General features: G+C 38.0%; 3 protein-coding genes across 4 annotated transcripts; all 3 read left to right on the plus strand.

Moving 5' to 3' along the window:
* Positions 1–3,113, plus strand: LOC103135536 (uncharacterized). 2 transcript variants are annotated; one of them, XM_007548325.2, is made up of 3 exons: positions 1–279; positions 1,388–1,436; positions 1,726–3,113. In XM_007548325.2, exon 3 carries the CDS (start codon positions 1,728–1,730, stop codon positions 2,496–2,498), a length of 771 nt encoding a protein of 256 aa, XP_007548387.1. In that variant the 5' UTR covers positions 1–279; positions 1,388–1,436; positions 1,726–1,727; the 3' UTR covers positions 2,499–3,113. The 2 variants fall into 2 exon arrangements, with proteins under 2 accessions (XP_007548387.1, XP_007548386.1); XM_007548324.2 differs by lacking the exon at positions 1,388–1,436 and having other exon boundaries at positions 6–279.
* Positions 3,114–11,792: 8,679 nt separating this feature from the next.
* Positions 11,793–12,655, plus strand: LOC103135538 (C-X-C motif chemokine 10-like). Its single transcript, XM_007548326.2, has 4 exons — positions 11,793–11,880; positions 12,000–12,120; positions 12,346–12,420; positions 12,541–12,655. The coding sequence occupies exons 1-4, from the start codon at positions 11,817–11,819 to the stop codon at positions 12,623–12,625; spliced, it is 345 nt and encodes a 114-aa protein (XP_007548388.1). The 5' UTR covers positions 11,793–11,816; the 3' UTR covers positions 12,626–12,655.
* Positions 12,656–14,689: 2,034 nt separating this feature from the next.
* Positions 14,690–23,973, plus strand: LOC103135539 (putative monooxygenase p33MONOX). The gene is made up of 8 exons (XM_007548327.2): positions 14,690–14,813; positions 16,639–16,734; positions 16,824–17,005; positions 17,176–17,281; positions 17,451–17,578; positions 21,529–21,665; positions 21,823–22,007; positions 23,233–23,973. The coding sequence occupies exons 2-8, from the start codon at positions 16,707–16,709 to the stop codon at positions 23,436–23,438; spliced, it is 972 nt and encodes a 323-aa protein (XP_007548389.1). The 5' UTR covers positions 14,690–14,813; positions 16,639–16,706; the 3' UTR covers positions 23,439–23,973.
* Positions 23,974–24,466: the final 493 nt, after the last annotated feature.

Genomic DNA, 24,466 nt, shown 5'->3' on the forward strand with positions numbered 1-24,466 from the left:
GAAATGGACGGTGTGCCTATTTTTAGAAGCAGGGAAGGAGGGCAAACCAAAAGTAAGCTATGGAGAGAGGGGGAGTAAAGAGAGAGGAGGGAGGGATGTGTGGAGGAGATAAATCTCCATTCAGCCTCTGCCTCTGCTCAGAGACAGCTGATGCTTCAGAGCAGCACTACTGGATTCAAGCACAGGAGCTGAAACAAGGCAAAAACCGACTGATTCAGATTTCAACTGCAGCGTAAAGACAGGACTCAAGGGACACCGGCAGCTGCCGTCTGTTACCAGGTGAGTGTGACCTGCACGAGTTGTAAAGGCGATATATTCTGTTTCAGCCTTGAGCTCCGAGTGTGGAGCCATTTTTAGCCATTGTGTATCAAAGGAGGGACTTAAATTTAGCCTGGTTACACCTTGGAAGAAACTGGGAGAGGCTGGCGTTTCGTGGTTTGAGGCGTTTCTCTATTTTTGGTCACGAAGGTTAAGACAAAAATACGTTGCGAGCCTCGCTTGAGGTTGAAAGCAAAATACAGCCTGACATGATGTGTGACTTGACATGACTGAGATGGGGATTTAAAATAGTCCTCTGTTTATCCAGCAAGATCGGTTGTGTTTTGGGGATGCAGATCCAGAGTAAGCAAGGGGATGATGCCCAAAACGGGTGAAAGAGGAAGAGAGAGAGAGAGGAAGGGAGAGAGAGGGAGGGAGAAAGGGAGATTTGTTTGTTTGTCTTGATTGATGCAGTCAGGGGATAGCTGTTTTGAAACGCAGTCTCCGGACTGCTACGGATCATGTGAGAAAGTTTCAGATTATGAAAAGCACATTAGTCTAATGAGGGGAAAGGAGGAGAGTTAGAAATCAAACAAAAAGAGACTTCTCCAAAACATGTATGTTGATCCAGATTTATTCTGCTCATTTGCAGAGCTCCGCTTCACATATTTTACGTGAAAGGGAACTGACTATTTGTTCTTTTGTAAAAACTCGTAGATAAGATTCAATTCAAAATTCTCTATCCTTTTTATTGGTGTCCAAGTTGGTTGGTCAGACCAGGTATGAAGGAAATACCACCAGAGGTGTGGCGGTAATCTGGTGCATGCCCTGTGGTCATGTCCAAAGATTATGGCATTTTGGAAATGGTCCATTAAAGCATTATGCAGGTTACAAGGCTAGATTATAATTTTTGACCTGGTCTTGACATAGTAGGTAACCCTAATCAGGGTTATACAACGCTTGGCTGTGGCATAACATCTGACTTCTAAACTCTCAAAACTGATGTGTGTGTGTGTGCGTGTGTGTGCGTGCGTGCGTGTGTGTGTGTGTGTGTGTGTTGACCAAGGAAATTGGACAACATTAAAACTGTGCAAAGTCTAAACCTGGACTGGCTTATTTTATGTTGCAGGTTCTTCTAAAGACAGAGGTTGGGAATTATATTTAAAAAGCTGTTTTCTGTGAGTATTTTCAGTGTCACTGATACAACCTGTGATAGAGATATGTCTGAACGTAAAGACAAGCCAAATTGTGGTTTCATTAAATTACACTGACTACAATCTTTAAGACACAGATTGGGCTTCAAATTCAAAAGAATTTTCTCAAAATAAGGAAATAACAGCGAAAATAACTTTTTGCCTCGTTGCAGTCTTGTGAACCAAATAGCTGTATTGATTGTCAAACACGCTCCCTGCGTGCATCCCTATGGTTGTTTTAAATGTAAAAACATTTTCTCCTTCCTGCTTCTAGATATGCGGCCAAGGTCAAGACTGCTGAGCAAGAGGAGGATTATGCTGCCCACAATCACAGAGGGCATGGAGGAGATGGTGAAAGACCTAAACGAAGCGAACACGTTTCATTTTGCTGACAACAGCCAAGGCGTCTCATCAGAGGACTACTTTCTCTCCATCTGTCACCTGGCCCGCCCCACCTTTCCTGCCAGAGATGTTTTCCCCCAAAATCAGGAGGCTGTGCAGCAGAGGCTCATCGCGACCGCTTTGTCTCCGCTGGAGTTTAGACTCAACGAGGAGGAAAATGGCAGTGGTTCCCTGCAGACAGAAGAGAAAAAACTGAACGGCGAGCTTATGTGCTGTAACTCTGACCCGTTGGAGTATCTCTATGGAAATCAGAATAACCTTCTAGCCCTTCCAGGAAGGGTGAGGAAAGCGTTTGTTAAGGGAAGGTTGGCAGGTCAGCGTGGAGCCATACTGGAGGCCCCAGCTCGAAGCAGAGCAAACAGCACGCCCCACACTTTGAGCCCAGATTTGCCGTTCCAGCGCAAGAGCAGCTGCCCTGAAATCCTCTCTGACGTCAACACCTCGACTGCAAGTAGTTGCCCAGCGCGCAGCTTACCCAGGTCAGAGGTCAGGCGAGTCGGACCAGTGGACAAAGGAGAAAAAGGAACAAGATTCAATCCAGCCACCCAACAATCCTTGATCTCCCAGTGGATCTCAGACTGTCGGTCAGCATGGAGAGAGGCACGTCTTCGGGCCTGCATGCTGCCCGCTATTGCCGAAGTGTAGCGAGTGCAAGGAACAGTGACTGGAACATTCCTGAAAAATAAACACAACATATTTCTCATGTCAGAGCATGAGACATTCGGGGCAGAGCTGTGTCCAAGGTCAGACAGGAACCGAGGTTAGAATGCAAAACCAATTTTGAACCATAACGTGGAAACCAACAAACCCAGTTAACAATATTTTTACACCCTTGGTGGTGTTTTCACATTCACAAGCTGCAGGATAAAACCTACGCTGACATGATGAAGCATATTCCCAGCTTTGAGTCAAACAGTGGACGTGAATAAATCATGAGTAGTTAATCATGAATTTGTTTAAATAAATGATTGCACATTTATTTTGCGATTTATTGATTTTTCAGCTATTCTTTGTTGAAACTGAGGCCCCCAGGTGAGCAAGTCCCAAAGCAGCTTATTGTCTCAGACAGGCTCTGTTTCTGACACAAGTAGAAATACATGTTTGAAAACATACAGAGGAAAAGAAATGTTGTCAGTGTTTCATACTCTTAGTGTTTGCTGTGTTGCTCTTGTAAATACATGAACATGGACCAATCTTGTTTTATATATTGTGTGTAATGACTTGTAAAGCAAAAACAAATAAACCTGTCTTTGATATGCAGTCTGTGATTTTCCTCTCTGTTACATCTTTGCATGGTCTTGTCGGTGGAAACCCCTCAATAACAAGCCTTTCGGCTGAGCCTGGTGCCAAGCAGTAGAGTTTCTATGGCAACTGACGTGGGATCCTGTACTGGTAAACATCAGTGTGGAGGAAGACAGGCTGAACACAAATGACACAAGTGAACCCACACATGCAAGACGCAGGCTGTTGCTCTGCTGCTCCTGCATGGCAAGAGAAGACAAACATGTAAAACGAGGGCAACCATAATGAACCCACTCATTGTGGTTGCTCTTGTCAACTAGTCATAGTTAGGCTACACATAACTAGAAAGATTTGTATTTCCTGCTGAATGCATTGTGAATGCTGTAAGCATATTTTTAGTGAAACTGCAGAAGCATTTCAAGTCAACTGCAGAAGACTTGGAGAAATGTAATAAACAGGCAGAAGCAGCCGAAAGCAAAAGCCTGCAAAATAGAAAAAACTGTAGAAGAGGACTGAAAACATTCAGTCATGCAAAAAATCTCACCCAAAGACTTTGTGCTGAACACTTACAAAGCTAAGATGTAAAGTCATAACAGTTGATAAGCTAAAAAGCTAAAGCTTGCTAAAATATTAATGACAGCCTCTAGGTTAGGACTAGTACCTTCACCTACAGTAACATCCTCTACGCAGAGTGAAAAAAGAACCCTCTAAAGGCTACAATTAGCTCAAGCTAAAACTAGCTAAAATAATAATGATAGCATCTAAGCTAGCACTATGTTGACCTACTCCTGTGTGAAACAGTGAAACAGTGTGAAAAAACCCAGAAATCTATAAGTCAGAAACATTAAAAAAGTAAAACAGTCTGCAATATCCTTTCAAAGCAAAACTTTCTCCTTATCATATGTTGAAGAATTTAAAGAGTAAGAAAATGATTTTAGCTAATCCGTGCAGAGCGGCTGACATGGTGAAATTAGCTAAAGCATAATTGTGTAGGTCGCTACCATATTTCATAATAAATTCTTCCATCTAGTGTGATAATAATGAAGACGCAATAAGTGTGATAAGATGTTAGCTAAAAATCTAGTGTAAAATGAAATGCTGTCAATAGCATGCTATCACTAGCACAGCACATTAATACTGTCGGCATTATTAATGTGAATGCCTGCAGCATTCACATTAATAACATTATGAGACAGGTCTGACAATGACTGTAGAGTGACCTGCAATATCTGAATCTATGATAGGTTTCACATTTTATCAGCAAGCAAAAAGTAATTTTATTTTGAGCCACAAGAGGGTGGAAATGTACTATTTGTTGATGATGGATAAAATGGAAAATACCTGCATAGCATACTATATCTAGATACTATATGTACTATATCTAGATAGATGCTATATAAGTATTTTCTGTTTTATCGACCATCAAGGTGCTTAACAGAATACTGAAGAAGTGAGGACAGCAGAAAATGTTAATGTTTCACAATTCACGACATATCAACATATTTCAACTGCGTTTACATTATGTGTACTTTATCGTGCAGTACCCTCCGTAATGGACTGGCAACCTGCCCAGTGCACATGTCATTTCTTGCTGAATAAATGCTGGAAATAGCCACCACCTCCTGCCGTCACCCTGCAAGGAAAGGCAGGTGTAAATAATATATGGATGTATAGTAACTTATTACTAAGTTGTTATATGTGATTTATATTATTTATGTGATTTATTCACTACATTACCTCCATTTTATCCCAAAAATCAAATGAATGTTACTTTACCAATTTGGTCACTCAGTCAAACAGTTGAATTCAAATGTTGCAAAACCAAAGAGTGATGAAGCTATTATTCTGCCCTAGGAAAAAAATACCAGATGGTGTGATTAGACTTATCTTAAGTTAGCTGGAAAATAAAACACCCTGATTAAAAACTTTAATTATGTTGAAAAAATGGTACTGCAAGCCAGTCCACTGCTGCCGTCCTGGCTTTTCAAATTCCCAATTACAACATTGAACCATATTCAGCTGACATAATCATAGAAACAGAATTTTCATAAGATTAGTGGTCATTGTCAACGGGAGTAATCTCATTCAGACAATAGGGAGGAAAATAATAAATAATACACTGACGTTTCTCAACCAATACTGCTCTTGATGTCACTTGACATGTTGTGAAATCTCATTTATCACACAGAGTGCCTTGCCAGCACCTTGGCTATGGGTTTGTCTGGCTGAAGCTGTGAGCCACATGTCTGTGAAAGTGACAGTGTGAAGAAAGCTGGTGCCTGGAAGGAGACTCAGTTGATACAATTGGGCTAATGTGAATCAAGAAGCAGGTCAGAACATGATAAGCAAGGAACAATGACCTGATCTAAATAATAAGGGCAGAACTTGAAAAGACAAAAAGTATGTAACATCCTGGGGAAAAATAAAACTCTGTGACAAAAATCAATAACACAAAACTTTAAAAAAAAACAACATTCCAGCCTCAGATGGTGACATTAATAAAAGGTTAGCTTTTTTATCTTTGGAACAGAAATGCTAAATAGAAGGACATTTGGCTTTTTCACTTGTTTTCACCACCTTGTTAATAATATTTATTTTGATTCTGTCTTTTCAGTGCACGTACATATAGTATCAACACTAAGTCTTGAAATGAATCATTTTTCTTTCCATCGCTTTCGGGTTATGTTAAGATATCGTAGATAATGTTAGAATTCTTATAGATTAACATTTTTACAGTTGTCTGTCTTTTAATTTTTTTTTTTTACTTACATGGTCTTCTTATTTTAAATTACAGTCGAAATGCATAAATATTCATTTTCTTTGACACATATCTGATTTTTTTTTTTTTTTAGAAGGGTTTGGTTTCTATACATTCATTCTACGAAATTCGTCATTTTCAGAGAACATGTATGAGCACAGAGGTGTGAAGAGTTGTTGGAAATGTGTATGTTCTAGTGAAGCACTTTTCTGTCGAACAGGAAAGAGATTACGGGGTCCTGTGCAGTGTTGCTTTTCACACTTACTTCAGCATACCTGACAAGGAAGTTTTTTTCTTCACAACCGCAAAGCCGATCAAACCTGAATTGCATGTGAAGGATGCTTTTGAGATTAACTTTGGTCTCCTCTGCCATAAGTGTGTTTGAAGGGGATTTTTAGGTGAAAATCACATTTTGCAATGACTGGAACTTAAGTTCCTGCCTTGATTCTAACTGATGCAGAAATGTTTACTTATAAGAATGTCAGAAACACAATTTCCCTTAAAGAAAAAAAAAACAACAACTTTTTTTCTGTGTCAGGGACACCAGTACATCAAACATAAATGAAAACAAATAAGCATAAGACACAACATTTTGACCACAACAGGACGAGCACAAAGTGTGGCTTAGAAAGTCAAAGATGTAAAACGGATGAATAGGCAAAGACGACACAGGAAGCTTTAAATCATTTTGCGGTAGCTCTGAGCCACCGTCAAGAGCCACACGAAGGAGCATTTCTTCAAATATCGAGTGAAACTGTTTTTTTAGCCTTTTGAACTTCTGTCTTTACACAGTAGCTTAGAGTAACAAGTTATTGTTGAGTAGTTAGAACAAAATGTGCTACTATTTATAAAGATCTAAAATCTTAAAACTCTGAGTCACTAAAAAATGAACTAAAATAAGTACAGTAAATCTTTCAAGAGAAATTGAATTTGTATTGCAGTTGCTTAATTTAAGTCAAAAAATGTAAAGGCTAAGAAATAAAATCATCACCAAGGTGATGTTTTATCACCTTGGTGATGATTTTTATAAAATAAATGTAAGCAAAGAGTTGTTAAAACATAAATTGCATGTTTAAGTTGGTTACTTTTATTTAGTAACCAGTTATTTACTATGTTCCTGGTGAATACGATGACAAAGAGGAGCGTTTCACTTACGACAGTAAACCCTCGTATTCACAGGGGTTAGAGACCACAGCTGTGACATCCTTCATACCTGAAGCACCCTCTTAAAAATGGGTGTTTTTTGGTCTGGGAGTGGGAACATTACATTTTTACTGCTAAAAACAACCTTCTAAAATACAATATGATTAATTTTGTAATTGACAGGGCCCCAATTTTTTTTTTTTTTAATTTCCATGAACAAAAAATAAATAAATAAATTGTGGAGGGCCCCCTGTTGGTCAGGGCCCCTAGAATTGTCATCACTTTCCCCCCTATACGGTGCCCCTGCTCGGGGGTAAAGCTTATCAGCGGCAAGAAAAATTGTTGCCGCTTCCGGATTGCTTTCTTTGCAAATTTCTGCCAATAGTAATAGAAAGTAGCATTGTGGCTATAGGTATTTCAACTCGATCTGGTTTGAGACAAAGGAGAAATTTGCGAAAGAGCAACCCACTCTGACTGTTACGAACGGTTGAACATGTATGACAGCCTATTTCTCTTTCATATCAGTTCCCTGAGTTACAGGCAAGCTATGATTAATTGAACAAGTTAGTTTAGGTCTTTGGACAATACCAAACATGATCATTACATTTTTTTTTGCACAAAATCATTCTGAGCATTTAATTATAGACACAAAAAAAAAGCAGCAGGGTACTTTTTAGTGGACTTTTTGTAGAAGTCCTACAGACCAGAATGTGCAGAAAGTGAATTTTGCCTAATAGGTCCCCCTTAAATCATGTAGAAAACCTATCAGTTTACATCTAAAATGCAGCACTGTCCATATTCCAACTTAGTTGTACTTCAGTTGTCTAGTTTCTGTTTATTTTTCAGGCTTTTCCCTCAAAAAGGTTGTTTATAGAAAAATGAGAAGTGTAACTGAACTGGACGGCTAACGAAGTGTCTGCAGAGGAAGAGACACTGCCGACGTATTTTTTTCCTCTCGGCTCATTGCTACATGGGGCTTCTGATGGAAATGTGGTCTGACTCACAAGGACACAAACCAATAAAGACACGTGTGGTGGGCAATCCCCGGCACATCCACTAGATTCAGCTTGTTACCAAAAGGGAAAAGGAAAGTGGAAAAGGAAAGTTTACATTCACCACTCAGGCCATTTCACTCTAAATGGAAGATGTAACGTCCTCCACACATCATGTCTAAATATTTAATAAGGGTTTTTTTGGGGGGGAGGGGGGTTACTAGTCAAAACCCACAAATGCAAAAGCTAAAGTATTACCAGAAGATTAAAAAAATAAAAAAGAAAAGAAAAAGAAACATTTAAACTTTCCGGGTGCTGTCAATTAGTTACAACAAAAATGTAATTAGGAGTGGCAAAAAAATAGAAATTTCCATTAATTAATATAAGGGCATCATCAGAAAGTATTAAAATTACTCAGTCAGCACCAGCATTTTTTTTAAACTGGGGATGGTTTCAGATCACACTTTCTGACCACAGAAATCATCAGAGTTGTAGAGACTGAGCTCTATGCTGCAATACACAAAAGTCCCTTTCACTTCTTTTAAATGTCAGGCAAGACCATTGTTGCAGAAATGCCAAATTTAAATATTTGTTTTGCTCAAATTTACACCTAACATTATAATGTGTAACCCTCTAAATATACAAATGAGTGTTTTTAAGGTTTAGTTTTTGTACATAAATAGCACATTTTTTAAAAGTATGATGCTGCAATCATACTTCATTGCCATTTCAATGTGGCATGCGAGACATTTTTAAGTTATTTACAGATGAAACCTCTAGTCACATGTGTGGTTTAGAGTTGACCACGTTCTGGGATATTTTGGGTCTGAGAAAAAGAACGCAGAATTTTCAACATTTCAAAAATTCACAGTCAGGCAACATTCACCAAAACCAACTGAATTTAGATGATGTTAAAAAAATAAAAAAAATAGAGACCATGTCTGTGTGAATGTGGTGCAATTGCAAACCTACCAAGACATGGCTAGATCTGAGAGATCAGCCAAGAAGAAAGTTTACAAATAGCAGATGGTAACTCTGGAGGAGCTGCTGAGATTCCCTCTGTAACATGTTGGTGGCAGCGTCGTGTCGTCGGTTGCTTTTATTGAGCAGGAACAGTTGTAGTTGGTCGGGGTTGACATGAGAAAGGATGGAACCAAATGCAGGGAAAAAACGGCAAAAACAATCATTTGGAGTTTAGAAAAGACTCAAAATCTACTGAGGAATGTTCACCAAAAGACTTTCTGGTGTGCAAAGTGTAGGACTTAGTATCTGACATGAATATGGCTCAGAAGCCATATTGGATTCTGAGGTTGGGGTTGGTAGGAAATCTGTGACTGTCCAAGTAGTAGTTTTGACTTTGTTGGGGTTTCCTACTGGAAGCTTAGAAATTCTAGTTTCAGAGAACAAACCAAGAATAGTTTTCATAATTATGACGGGTTTTTTGCCTGAACTCCACCCTCAGATCATAACAAATTGATACTTGACTATTGTGCAATAATTTAAGCCTCTCTTATCCACTCTTATCTAAAGGAAGAGTTGCATTTCTTTGGTAGCACAGTTAAAGATAGCAGCCAGAAATTTCATCAAAGACCCACTTTAACTTTTGCCATGTAAAGAGCAAGATGCCATGATCAAATACATTTCTATTGACTTTTTAAATCATGAAACATTATTGAATCACACATCCAAATCTACTCTCTGAGTTGTTTTGTGTATATCCTTATTGTTTTTTGTTGTTTTTTAATCAAAGTCATCCTTATAATGTATTTATTTACATTTTGTCCAAGTGACATTGATTATCTTAATTCACGTGCCATGTGTGATGTCATTAGCCAGAATGCACCCAAAACAAAATTAGAAGGGTTTATACAAATAATTTTTGTTCTGTTTGTAAAGTCCTACAGCAAATTTTGATCATTATCCAGCTATGTTTTTAATGAAAAAATAAAATAATTAAAATACATAACACCGCATACCATACCATACCAACTTTATTTATAAAGCACTTTAAAACAACCACAGCTGATACAAAGTGCTGTACATCAAAACACAACATAACAACAAAAAAACAAAAAATAAAAACTTACAGTTTAAAAACAAAAACATACAATTTAAAACTAGATCCCGCTAGAGTTGAAAGCCAAGTAAAATAGATGGGCTTTAAGACGAGCTTTAAAAGTATATGTAACACTGAGTGAACTCATTCTGGTGAAACATAAAGGTCCAGCACCTACTGTAACCAGGCCGACTTTGTCAACTCAGAACACCATGTATTTGTTAATTGCTTGGAATTAAAGAAGTCCTATTCATTTCCGTTTTGCCTTTTTCTTGATTTTAACGTTTAGGAACTTTTTTTTTTTTTTTTTTTTTTTTTTTTTTTTTTTTTTTTTTTTTTTACAAAATAGCTTCAGGTCTAGTTCTGCATATTTTTAAGGTTTTATTGTCTCCTGTGACCTTTATTTGATAGTGAATTGACAGGAAAGTGGGTAATGAAAGAAGGGGGAAGACATGCAGCAAAGGTCACCAGGCTGGGAACCAAACCTGCAGCAGCCACGTCAAAGACTAAGGCCTCCACAAGCTGGTTGTGCTTAACTCCTGCGCCACCACAGGACCCCACTTATAGCAACTTTTAATAAAAAAATAACCTGCTTAGGTCTATTCACCTCTTTTGTTGTTACACTGAAACTTTGTGGTTTCTAAACCCTGTGCTACATGACAGTACAGTTAGAAATAGAGAAGGAAACAGAGGCTGGGATCCTATCTGACTTTTGAGACTTAGAAAAAGTGAAAGAGGACCTAAAAGTGAAACACAAGCATAAAGTCATGTTGTAAAATCAACCATTTTTCTGATAATACACGTGGGGTGAAAATAAATCAGAGATCTGTGTCTGAGAAGAGGGAAAGTATCAAACAACTGTGGAGGAAATTGAAGTAATACTCTATCAGATAAGAGACCACATTCACACACATAAAAGTAAATGTCAAGATAAAATCCCACACATTTGCAGTGGAAAGAAATAAAAAAGACTGCTTTGGTTTTTCTTTCTTTTTTTTTTGTTTTTCCGGGGCCACAGGCATTTCATTCAGTGTTGCATTTGCTAGAGGTGTTAACCACTGCTGCTTGCTGTATAGACATGAAAAAAACATTTGCAAAGATCGCAGCCCACACTTTAGTCTGTCAATTATCCACACATGTCTGAACTGCAGTTTTTTTTTTATAAGGTATGAAGTCATTGTCTCACCTTTTAAAAATGATAAATATGACTTTATTTTCCAGTCTGTACTGCAAGAAATATAAAGACTTGAAAATATATCTTCTTTGATTGATTAATGAAATTCTGAGTTAAAAAACAAAAAAACTCATCAAGAAGAGATAAATGTTAATTTCTAGTTATAGGCTTTCTAATTGAATTTAATTCAATCCTTGTGTCTGTACATTATACATGATTAAATTTAATATCTAATATATTTGCTATTTAGCTGTTAATTCATTCTTTACAAACTTGTGTTTTTCTCAGTGATGTAACAATACATTTGGTTAATTTAGTTTTTATTTGCCCAATACTGTCCAATTTCAAACGCAAAATTGAACTCAGGGGGCAGGAGGATGAGCAGGAAGTTCTTTTGTTGTTTTTTTTCCTGTGGGTTTTAGGGTTTCAGTTTCCAGTCTGAAAAAATTCCCTTTTGTCACAGGAGAGATGAGGTAAGCATCTCCAGACAGTATTAAAGAGGGCTTCCACTGCCTCTATCCATCACAGCACTTGACTCAACAAACCTGCTGCTTTCTCATTTTGACCACCGGCTCTATCTCAACTAAAGAAACCAAAGATGTCTGGCATCATGAAGGTGTTTCTTCTCCTGGCCGTTGCAGTCTGCATCTCTAAAGCCCAGCGTAAGTTTCTACTAAAGACTAGCATTTTGAAATTCAAAAACTGTAAGGATGCTTTTTTTCAGCATGTGTTGAGATTTGTCAGATTGGGGTAATAACTTCATTTTTGTCTGTTTTTTTAGTGAACGAACCAGGACAGAGCTGTCTTTGTCAGCGTGTCAGAAACGGCGTCTTCTCAAAGACTGACATAAGGGACATCCAGATTTACCCTGCAACTATCTTCTGTGACAAAGTAGAGATTGTGTAAGTCACATCTTTCAAGTTAAAATTGTGGATATCTTTGCAAAAAAAAAAATCACATCAATATCACATAAATACATTACAATAAAGAGAAAAGATGTCGCTTAAACAATTCTTTAACATAGATCGCTATTTTTGATTCACAATCCATGCACATATGTTAATTAGATGTTGAATTTTGTTCACCTGTTAAACTTTATGCTAATCTCTCTATTTCTATTCCCGCAGTGTGACCAGTGCAAACGGCCGCTACTGTCTGAACCCTGAACTTCAAATTGTGAAAAAGATGCTTACCAGAGTCTTGTGAGTATTACATAAATCTGTGTGCCTTTTTCCACACACCCACCATTCTCTTACTTCAGTTTCAGAGTGAATCGCACCCCGTGCTAAACAAAATCATTTTTGCTTTGTTGTCATCTCTAGGAGGAGAAAGGCCACCTCCACTTCCAAGCCCACCAATCTCAGTAGCAGCTCAGTCAGCAGCAGCAGCACCACAGCTCAGATCTGATTCTCCACGTTGAGCAAGAACCTCCCCTCACCTCCAGCAACAAATGCACCTTCATCAAAGACTGCTGAAGCCTAAGCATATTAAACTATATAGATTTGTTTTTTTTTATTTATGCAAATATGTGTATGCACATGCTGAATGTCATGTTTTTATTATGTGTCATTGTTCTGAAGTAGGACATTTCTATGATAATTATTTTGTATTTTTTTATTATTGTCTTTCATGGCTATTTTTTCTAATAAAAAAAGAGAAAAGAAATCAAATAAGTTACCGATTCTTGAATTTGTCCGAAATTTGAAACGGTTGGGTCCTGCAACAACAGCTCCCCCATGTGGTTTAAGGCTGCAAATACAAGATCGTTGCACTGTATTACGTCACTTCCCATGTCAGGTGCTTTCAGGCATGCTCGGAATATCTTTCAGTGAGTGTTAGGAGTTGCTTTCCAGGGTAACCTCTATGAACGGCTGACACCAGAGCTGCATGTGGACATTTAGGGGGTCAACGACCAACCAATGCAACATGTTCCTGCTCACCTCCCTGCTAGGGGTGGCACTGCTTCATTCACTCCCATTGGCTGCTGACCTTCACACCCACACACTAACATATCGTTTCTCTTAATGCTGGCATCAGGATTAAATACTAAGCATTGCATTCCATACAAATTGCATCATGAAACTCACTGTCACTTAGTTTGAAACTAAGTTTTAACCTTCAAATGTCAATTGAGGGTTACAAATAAACAAGCTCAATGTTTGTTATTAGCCATGGATTCACAACTCTTATCGACACAAATCTGAAAAGTGTGGAATAAATGTATATTTACATCTGCTGAGTCTTTGCAGTGTAAGATTATTAGTCATGACCAACTGATTCCTGCAGCTCCTCCAGAGTCACCATGAGGCTCTCGGCTGCTTCTTTCGTAATGTTCAGTTTGCCTTAGAAATTTGCCTCTAAACTTGGAGTTCAGCTGGGAATTATATCCCAGCAAAACTGAAAGTGTTCTGGTTGAAGGTTTTCGACCACTGGGATTTGCTAATTGTTTATTGCTAATAATTTGCATTTCACATTTAATACCACAAACTGAATGAAGATGTTTATAGTTTAACATTCGAGAGCAATCTGTGTGCTATGGTTTAATCTGGTTTAAACTTTAGCGAATTGATACAAAACTCTAGGCTGATCAATATATTACAAATTCTCAATCAGAATTTCAATTTCATAGGGTAAGTTTTGCTAATTTTCTGACTGAGATCTCTGAAAATCCTATTACACTACTGAACGTTCTCAAGCCTATCAGATTAGTTGAACAGCTATGTCTTGGGTGAAACGTTGCACACACACAATGAGATGTTTAAAATTTGGCATAATGGTTTCATAAGCTGTCTGCTGTGTCCCTTGGCCTTCATGGTGCTGCTGTTCTTTGATATCCTCACAAATCTCTGAGACTTTCACAGTGTGGCTGCATTAACGCCGAGATTAAAGCAATTCACAATAAAAAATCAGATTACTTCTGAAGGGAACTTTGGATTTTATTTATGGAGTATTGAAATGGGCTCCACCCACTACAATCTTTTCAGAATTTTCCAGCAAAAAAAAAAGGAAAACAATAGCTTTCTTTTCCTTCCAGATCAATGTGTTTTGTTATTGTGTCTCAATAGATCCAAATAAAATATATATCTAATATGACAAATAATGAAAAGATTCAAGAGCAAGAAGTACTTATTAAACTCACCAACTCTACTTTGTTCACTCCTTACTTGTGTGAGAGCTAAACTCTGATAGCAGGATGCCCTAGTTATTTATCTCGGGTTAATGACACTTGTCCTCCAGTTGCAGACTGCATAAAACAATAAGAACTGTAAACCAAAGCAGCGTCGTTTCACTGTCCTCTGCCCCTCATCCCGAGCCGATTCTCCCCTGCGGGGCTCCAAGTTTCAGACGGTAATTTCTGCCACCGAAAACGATACAGAGAGAGAGAGAGAGAGAGAGAGAGAGAGAAAAGGTAGGCTCCATCCACTGCTGTCGCGTGTTCAGTCTCTGTTTGCTGTTCGACCAAAAGTCATGGACGAACTAACCGGTGAACAAACATGCAGCGTTCATTCCTGCCATCTGCTGCTGCTGCGGGATCGTCGGGACATAGGCACAGACATCAGCGCCTTTGAGCTATTTTAACTAAACTGACAGAAGGGTGAGTGTTATAACATGCATCGTACACATGCAAACCTATAAAAAAAAGTACAGGACCTATAAACACATAAAAATGAGGATTAAATCTGCTGATAAGATTTTGAAAGCAAAGGTTAAAAGGGATCGTTGTCATTTTGAACTCCGGCTTTTGCAGAATAACAAGCTATTACCGTAGCGCGTTTACGGTGGCTTACATGTTTTTGTTTTTTGTTTTTGCAAGTCACTGTAAGTGGCTTCCTTTATTTATGACGTTGAACAAGTCAGCTGTCTGGGCAGCAGCAGAATAATAAAACAGGCTACCACTGATAGCAAATCAGATTAACTAACTCTGAAGACGTCTGCAGGTTGCGTAGGATATTTTTGCCATATCTGAGAAAGAAATGGATTTTAGTCTAAATCCAAGGGACTCGTAGTCAGTTCATCATAGAACAGATCAGAATTCATGCCAAATATATTTTATTCATAGTTCATATTCATAATTTATATTTTTTTATGTGTGCATTGGCTGCTCCTTTGCTCATGAGATAAGTCATTCAATGTGCCATTATACATTACAGTTCTGAGTGTTTATTATTTATCTAACTAAAATTAACTTGCGTGGTTAAAACTGGAAAATTTACATGACAGGTTGGGATTTTCCTCAAGATCAAAGTGTGCTTTTACTGTTAAATGTGTAAAAAGAATGTGTCCACATTAAACAACAGTCTGCTTGAGCACATCCACTTTGGCTCTGCAGAAAGCTGAGGGAGGCTGATACAAGAGAGTGACTCCGACTGAAATTCATATTAATGACACTGCTGTACAGTAACCAGACTCTGCAATTCTATTTAAAGCAGGTCCGACAAGACAAGCTTTGCTCTGTGTTCATTCAAGAGAGAACTACTTATTCCTCATTGACTATCAATCATTTTGTCTCCTTTCCTAACTTTATGTCTAAAAGAGAGGCTGCGACACAATGAGAGCGAGGGGAACCAACTTTTTAAAATACTTTATTTGCAACAGTACATCTAATTCAATTCAGTTCAATTCAAAAATATTTCATCAATCCCAGAGGGAAATTAAACATAATTGTAACTCAAAACTGAATTTTCTTTAAAGAATTGCTATAAATGCTAATAGCTTCCTGGCTGCTACAGGAAGGATCTCCTGTAGCAGTCAGTATTACATCAGTATTTTTGAAGAAGCCTCTAACTCATGAAGCTCTGTTGTTACATAACAGTCTTTTTGAACAAAATGCTCAGGATTTTTAGAGATTTTCTTGATTTTATGACAATAGTATAACAAAGAATGCATTCAACAGCATCCAAATCATATTCACTTAACATATTCTAAATAGTTTGTCATTTTAAGCCGACATGTCATGCAGGTAAATCTTGTCAAATTGCTGACAATAGCTCCTGTAACTGCTACAGTTTGTTTCAACTTTAAAGAGTTGCCGTCCAGAGAGTTTCCACATGTTTTATGGGCTTTAGTTGGTTTGGAAAAATCCAATAATCTGTGATTCAGCAGCAAGCGAAATTGGTAAGTGTGTTATCTCCAGTCTTTCAGTCGTAAAACAAAAACCAGTCTGGTAGTGTCAACACCCAGTCTATTCAAAATTTGCCAAGATTGTGAAAGTCCTGCAGTGAGGTCCCAGACTTAGAGTTTGAACTAGAGCTGATCAAATACTACTCAGTTTGCTTAAAGAAGAGAAATAGCTTTTGACTTATTTTGTAATACACATGCCACTTAAGATTATTACACCCACATCAGTACGCCATAACAAGATCACCCAGAACTAGTTGTTGCACAACCATTCAACCCTGTGCGACGTTGTGTGTTTGCAGGTGTGTCCCACTGAGCAGAGAGCCAGCCTTCTGTCTTTTGTGGCAAGACCGCCTGTTCCGGCGTCAAAATGGCCACAGGCCATGAAGACATCCCAGGTATTTAGAAACGACACATTAACTTTAACATAGACTTGAATTTGTGTCTATTTATGCTGAGCTTTGTCTTGTGTGCTGCCATTTTTCAGCACTTGAGTCTGGCATGTCTGGCCTCTGTGTTGCCTTATCATCTCCTGCTGGCATAGCTCGCCACAACATCAGCTACGATGAGCACATGGATATCCCCATGCATCACCCCCCTGTAGACATGACAGTAAAAAACTTCTGGAAAGACCCCGTCATCCCTCGGCACAGGTTCAGGAATAAAGAGGTGCTTCCTTGTTGGTTTTTACTTTTTAACCTCTTATAGTTTTCAACTGGGCACTTAATGATCTTTGCTTGAACTCATGTCAAACTGGTTATGCGTATTTGAATGTTCTTGCTCACTAGACAGGAATTAGTTTCTAATTTCTTCCTTAAACTATAAACCTGTGATAATAGGTAAGCAAGAATGGTGACAAAATAACAACATGTGAAGCATCACCCAAGTCCCCAGGGCCTGTTGTAAAGGCCAAAGCCACCACACTGATGAGTTCCCTTATGTCAAGTAAGTCAACTGAAGGCATTTAAAAATTATTTGTTGTTTCTGTTTCCAAATACATGCTTTTCTTTGAATATTACTGAAATTTCTGAGCCGTCTTAACAGTATCTGTGAAGCAACAGAAGAGAATACGTAACTATCTGACTCTTTCTCCGTGTTTCCATTTGCAACACAGGACAATCCCAAGAAAACCTACAGAAGTTTGAGCACCAGGCAGGACTGACTGAGGCTGTTTATTCCCCCCACAAGGGCCTCACTGCCGAGGAGACCCAGTTCCACAGAGTATCTGATGGCAAACTGCCAGTAAGTTTGAACAAATGTGGGCAGTGGTATTTATCCCTAAGCACCACAACAATCTGAAAAAGCAAAAACTATTTCAATACAGTAGCATTATTGCATATAGTTGTATGGGAAGAGTGTCAAAATTTCTGTAAAATAATAAGATATTGCATTTCCTTAATTTACTGCAAGTCCAGGCCTGACTCATTAATTCTTCAAATATATGCATAACTCTTGAGTTTTTGATATATATATTTTTAATTACAATACGCTTCAATGTTTTTCATTCATATTTTACCTAAGAGAACAACACAAATTAGAGCAGGACAGAGTGGCCTAGTCCAGTCCACGAGGGCTATTATCTTGCAAATGTGTGCCTTGGCTAAAACCCCTGAATCAAATGAAAGGACTCATTAGCAGGCATCTATTGAGCTGCTAATGACGCAGCCCAATAGACGACTGGCTTATTTTCCCAGAAAGAAGCCAGTCATCTGATTTAGGTGTGCTAGGGTGGGTAAACATCCAACGGCTGAACAATCGTAGCTCTTGAGGACTTCGGCACCCCTGAACTGAAGCATAAAGGTGAAGTGAAAAGATGAGGCTATAACGTTTTCAATTTCTTTGAAAAATACAATTTATGAAGTCTGGTACACTTAAATGTACACAACCGCTATGGTAGGACATGGTGGTGGCAGCATCATCAAATGAAATTTTGTTGTGTTGTGCCACATTGTCAAGGCAATTATTGTTACACCTCCAGAGTCTGAGACAAATTTCCCTACAGGCAGTGGCAGTTCTAGGGCATATTTAGCAGGTGGTGGATGTGGAGTGTCAGTGCTTTTTCATGTGGTTGTCACAAAACAAACAAACAAACAAAAAAAAACATGCTAATATTTTATTATGAGTCAAAGAGCCAATTGTGGATCCCTGAAGTTGAAAGTGCAGCACCCCAATTAATTAATTGTTAATGTAAAACTGTGTTAGTGTCTAGAATTGTCCATAGGGACAGTAAAGTGTCTTAATAGGGATGGCATAGGCAAATCAAGTGTAGATTTTATTTAATTTTGTGTTGGTGTATCAGTCCCCATTAAAATACAATTATATTTATTGGTGTAGCATGAAAATAATGGACCTCTCACTGTTGAATGCAGCATGGTGAGTATAAATTGATAACCTATATAAGACATTTCATTTGGAAACATGTTATTTATTCAACATTCAAAAATTGGTGATAGTCGAGTACAATGTAGCTAAGAACAATGGAAAATAAAATGTTTTACTAAGCTTTGATCTTTAATTTTTGGAGTATTGGGAGATCCATAAAAAAAAATTGAGTGATGACAGTTGACATTCACAGAGTGCCTGTTATTGTGTGGTTGATTTTCTGGACAGAATTGTTCTGTTTACAGGTCTAATTTTAACTGCTAGATTCCTTCTTACCAGCTGTCAAATTTGTTCCAGATCCACATTGTTCCTTAATGTTGTAGTTGTTGCTATAACATGTGACACAGACCGATTCTCCCTTCTCTGTAACAGCACTGATGCAGAGGTTCTTCAAAAACATGCTTTTATTGTGAAATTATAGATGAAATGTTCAGCAAAAAGTACCATGATGTTGTGAAAGTGAAGAAAACAGCGAACAACATCTTGATAAACAAATTACGCAACGAGTTCTTTGCTTTATCAGAGCTGTTGCTAGGTGACACCCTTCATATGAGGCGAGGCCTCCTCTTTCAGCGAAACGAGCCAATCATCGTGCTCCTCCCAAAACAAGGCCGCTTTCGGTGTGTAACACTGCCATCGTCGTGTTTTTAAGAAATAATCCTACACCGAAACGAGCAATTATGGACAAAATGAAGAGAGCTATCGAGCTGCGGCGTCAAAGAAAACTCATCATAAAAAGGTCGGTCCTGGTTTAGCTTTACTTTATTTCTAGAATTCTACATTTTTACAAAAGGAGGCCATTAGCATAGCAAACTGGGGAGCTACGTAGCAGTGCTAGTGCTAGAGCTAACGTGATAAAAACAGACTATTGTATCCAGACTTTTCTCTAATTAATTTTGTTATGCCACAACAAATCACATGGACGATATTGACTAATTAAAGACGAATATTTGTTGGTTAAGTAATCATAGTTTTGTAACAATAGCTAACCGTCCGTCGATTGCTCATGTGATCGCCTACAAGCAGTTATCATACTACGACCTGACTGTGGGCCAAATGTTTTAGAAACGCTTTTAAATCAATTACCATCATCAAAACCCTAAATTTACAACGCAGGCTAGTCACCAATTGATAATGTTAAAAAAATAAGACGTATAAGGTTAGTTTAGCTTCTGCTTCACATTTACCCTTCAAATGTTTTCTAGAGATCAATTGTGCTCCTTTTATTGTTTATGTAAACTTGACGTTTTAGTTTACATAAACACACACACATATATATATGTATAACATGTTATATAGGAGAAAACGTATGAAGGTCGAAATCATGTTATGTTATTGGGTTAAAATAAAGGAATGTAACTGTGCTTGTTTGTTTAAGTCATATGGAAATTGAAAACGCAACCTTCCTAACACAAAACACGTTTATTAACATGTGTAACTAAAATTAGATGTCATAAATGTAATAATATAAGCATTTATACACTGCCATTTGTCTATTGTTGAGGAAAGGCTGTTGTTCTTTAATGCTAAAGGGAGCAGATAAGTCCTTGTTTGGGGAAACACTAGATGGTCTCCAGGATCAAGGACATCCCCTGCTGTCATAAGGCACTGTAGAAGTCTATAGGAGAGCAACTTGATCAATCTCATAAGTTCTTGCAGACACATGATCGCATCATCAGACACCATCAAGAGCACAAAAGGGGTGAAGTGCACATCATAAAATTTTCCATTACATTGACCCCAAGATCTTGTTTTGATGATGAGGAAAGTCTAAAGCCTGCATAAAGCCTGCAGTACATCTCTAAAAATCTCAATGGGGATACGGTCCTGACTCTGTGGTGGCCAGTCTCTGGGTGAGAATGACTTTCATGCTCCCCACTTTTTCACAATTTCACCCCGATGAATCCTGACGTTGGCATCTTGGATAAGCCGTGTATTCAGTGGAAAAATAAATAAATAAAAAATAAATTCTACCTATAAATATTGACATTTATGGTTGCCAGATATTACTGAGTCAAATATTGAGAGGATTCCAGTTGTTTTGAAGTTTAGCGTGGCGCTAACCATGGATGCACCATGATCTGCTTTAACACTGGTATCAGCTGATGTAAGTTGTTTTTTAACATAGCTGTTCTGAATGCAAAACTGACCAGGAGGGCTGGTCATGTGCCATTTGGGTGGATGGACACGTGACAGTAATCGCTACACATGGTTCTGTAGGCAAAATTGTTGGAAATTATTAAGCTTGTTTAATTCATCATGCATTTAATTGACTCATTTATAATTGCGACAGGCCTAAATATGAGTTGATTAAAAATCAGATGAATGCAATGTACAGTTGCTTTGAATAATCAATGATTATTTAAAGTAACTTTGAGTGCAATCTTTTTTTTCCAATATTTTCTATTGGATTCAAAATAATTACCTTGATCAAAGTACCTGCTACATTTTTTTTTATCTCTGTGTTTGAATTTTTTTCCAGTGGTTTATTGTTTGCATTTTCATGTCAGTCATGTCCCCTTTAACCCCAGGCCTGACGCCACAGCAAGTGAACTATGACGCACGTTATCATTAGTTTTAACCTGAATGCCCAGTTAAACCACCTCTGCCCTTTTGCTTTGTGTACTCAGTGATGTTTGCTTTCTAAATAGGATCAGTGTTGTGCCTCCATCGAACTTGTTGACACCCTTGATTTGAACTTGTTAAAAGATGTATAACTTTCACATTCATAAGTTTGTTGAGAGACCAGCAGGTTTAATTGAGTAGTGTTTTTTTTTTTCTTTTTTCTTTTTTTCTTCTCTCCTGAGTAGAAGTTGAGAATGCCGGGGGACTTCAAGGAGGACAGGCTTTCAACATCTGCACAATCGACCCCAAGCGGCACGCCTTCAGTCACCCCCTCTGTTACCCCCAGTGTTACCCCTCTCTCATCGCCAGCTGTTAATCGCAGGTTTGTCTGTGAAACATTTAGCTTATTTTCACAAATATACATGACTGATTGAACCTGAATATTTAAAACAGTATATAAAAAAAAACTTTGAATATGGCACTTGTGTTTTTTTTTTTTTTTTTTTTGAAATTACACTTCTGGTTTGTGGGGATTCCAGGAACTGGTTCCAGCTGAGTCCGACCCATTATATTACCGCACCTGAGCCTATTAGACCCGACCCCAACGTAGACATGGGAGGAAACGAAGGAGGAGGAGGAGGAGGTCTGGATAAGTGGAACTTCTTTGGAACCCGGTCTGTGGTCCACAAGTCCCCCACGGACCCAGGCTCTGAAACCAGCACAGGTGGGAGCTTTAAATGTACTGTCCTACATTGTGGATGGGAACAATGTTGCTCTAACTGTGATGCTAGCTCTTGAGATATCATGACTTAATTATAGTAATGACACAACCTGCAGCTGTGAAGCCAGATTTTTCCTCATGTAATCCTCATGAGACATACTTCATTTGTACACAGTTAGTGATGTTATACAAACCCTCAGACTCTGGTGGGTGGGGTTTATATGTTTTAGCTTTAGCACCTGAAAAAACTTAAACCTATAATATCACAACTGGTGCTGGTTATTTCGATTCTTCTCCCATTTGTGCTTTTGCAGTTTTTAGTCTTTTCATACACAACTTCTCCAGGTATGAAAGTGGATATTGTAATTTTTTTTTTTTTACCAACCATGGAGGTGTTTTGTTTCCACTGTGACAACCAATACTTTAGAGTAATTGAGTGTTATATACTTATAATTTACTGCGTTGATGCAGGGTTCTGTAAATTGCTTTTTTTCCTCTTTGCTCGCTTTTTTTTTTTTTTGAGAAACACAGCATGATTTACTTTATTGTAAAGTTTTAGTCCTCCAGTGGTCTCGGTATGAAGCTCAGGAGGAGCGCGGCAGATGTCACGGTCCGGTCAGACTGGCAGTTCCCAAAACCATGCAAAAGTAAAAACCTTGTAAAAGCACATGCACGGGGTAAAAAGCTCGCAGGGTTCAATGGACCCGTCTCTTAAGACCGCGTGAGAGTTGGAAATTAAATAAGACACCACAATTTGTATTTTTGTATCATATGTTCATGGAAGAAATATTTGAATTGCTTTTCATTGTTCTTATTCATTTAAATCTAACGGTTTATATAATCATTGTTCTTAATTATACCTTGTTATAATGTCTGTTGCTGATATTAAAATCTAAAGTTCATCTGCCAACTGTTTACCCAATTGACATCTGCATTTGTGGGTGCGAATGATTTAAGTAAATGGGCATAAAGTGGATTGTTTACTGTTGCATGTGGAATCAGGAAGGCCCACAATGGTAACGAGTTACAAGGAATAAAGAAATTATGAATTGGCAAGCTAAATTAAAACAGAACCTGTGTTATATGTAATAAACGTTTAATTTAAAAAACTGACATTAAATTGCTTGTTTCCAGCTACAACAAGTATTTAAATAAAAATATCTCTTTAGCTCTTTCTTTTAAACTTGAATGGTCTGTTTATTAATCAAAATCTACCACATCCTCCCAGGCTTCTCCCTGCAGTCCTACTTCGGCCTGCAGAAGTCCTCTACGATGGATGGCACCAACACACAGATCAGCCAAAAAGTGGAGGAGCCCGCCAAATTCATGCCCCCCAAGATTGAAATCTCGGACACTGAGTCTAAGCGGGTTTCTCCACGGCCCCACAAACTGAAACCTCGGGATATGAATGTTTTAACACCATCAGGCTTTTGAGGCCGGCCCAGATGTCTACTCACCCTCCACCCCGCCCACAAACACACACACACACATACACACACACACACGCACGCACACATATGGTTGCTAATTTACTTTCCTGTCCTCTTCTGCCTCCTCTACTTCCCTGCAAATTCCTTGAGAGGCTAAGAGGAACGAGGACCACCTGAGAGTGCTGGCTCATCGCCCCCATGAGACGCCACCGCAGTGTTACACACTTCCCATCAGACATTTTCATATGTCCGTCTTTTAGGTAGTTTTCTTCCTTGGCCTACCAACTAACTCAATGTGCAATTTAAATAATAATAATAAAAAAAAAATGGAATAAGCGATTTTAATTTGTGACCTTTAAGATGCTTTGTTTAACTGATGTGTCACTTTGTGGGTGCGTCGGAATGAACTGATGTGGTTCCATTGTTTGCAATGGTGTGAGATTGGAAGTTAAATATATTCTCTGGTTTTTGCTAAAGTTAGTCACTTTACCATTGCTTCCTTTACTAAAATGGAACTCTTTTTTTTTTTTTTTTTTTTTTTTTTTTTTTTTGTTTAAAAATACTCAGAAGCCTGTTTTATAATTATCATTATTATTTTTTGTTCTTGTTGTAATGTTAAATAAGCTGATAGATTTACTGTTGTTGTAGTGCTTCTCTCTGTCAGCATGCAGAGTATAGCATGGTGTATGACTGATAATGTGCTTAAACATGCAGTGTGCTTGCTTTTGGCAGAAGAGTCGGGTCTTTGTCTTTTTTTATTTGAAAGGGTGTGTTATTGTGCTCCGAAATATGACTGTTGTGAATTGTTTTTATATTGTTTTAATTCCTTAATTTTCATATTGTCCTGCTCTTACATCAATTTTATTTCACGGTAGTTTGTAGTATTAATACTTTGGATTTATGGCACAGCGACAAACTACTGCAATGCAAAACAAGCTACACAGAACTTTAGCATTGAAGTGGTTCATTTCCATATATATATATATATATATATATATATATATATATATATATATATATATATATATGTAT

This window comes from Poecilia formosa, unplaced genomic scaffold (assembly GCF_000485575.1).
Source record: "Poecilia formosa unplaced genomic scaffold, Poecilia_formosa-5.1.2 Scaffold26, whole genome shotgun sequence".
Taxonomy (NCBI): Eukaryota; Metazoa; Chordata; class Actinopteri; order Cyprinodontiformes; family Poeciliidae; genus Poecilia; species Poecilia formosa.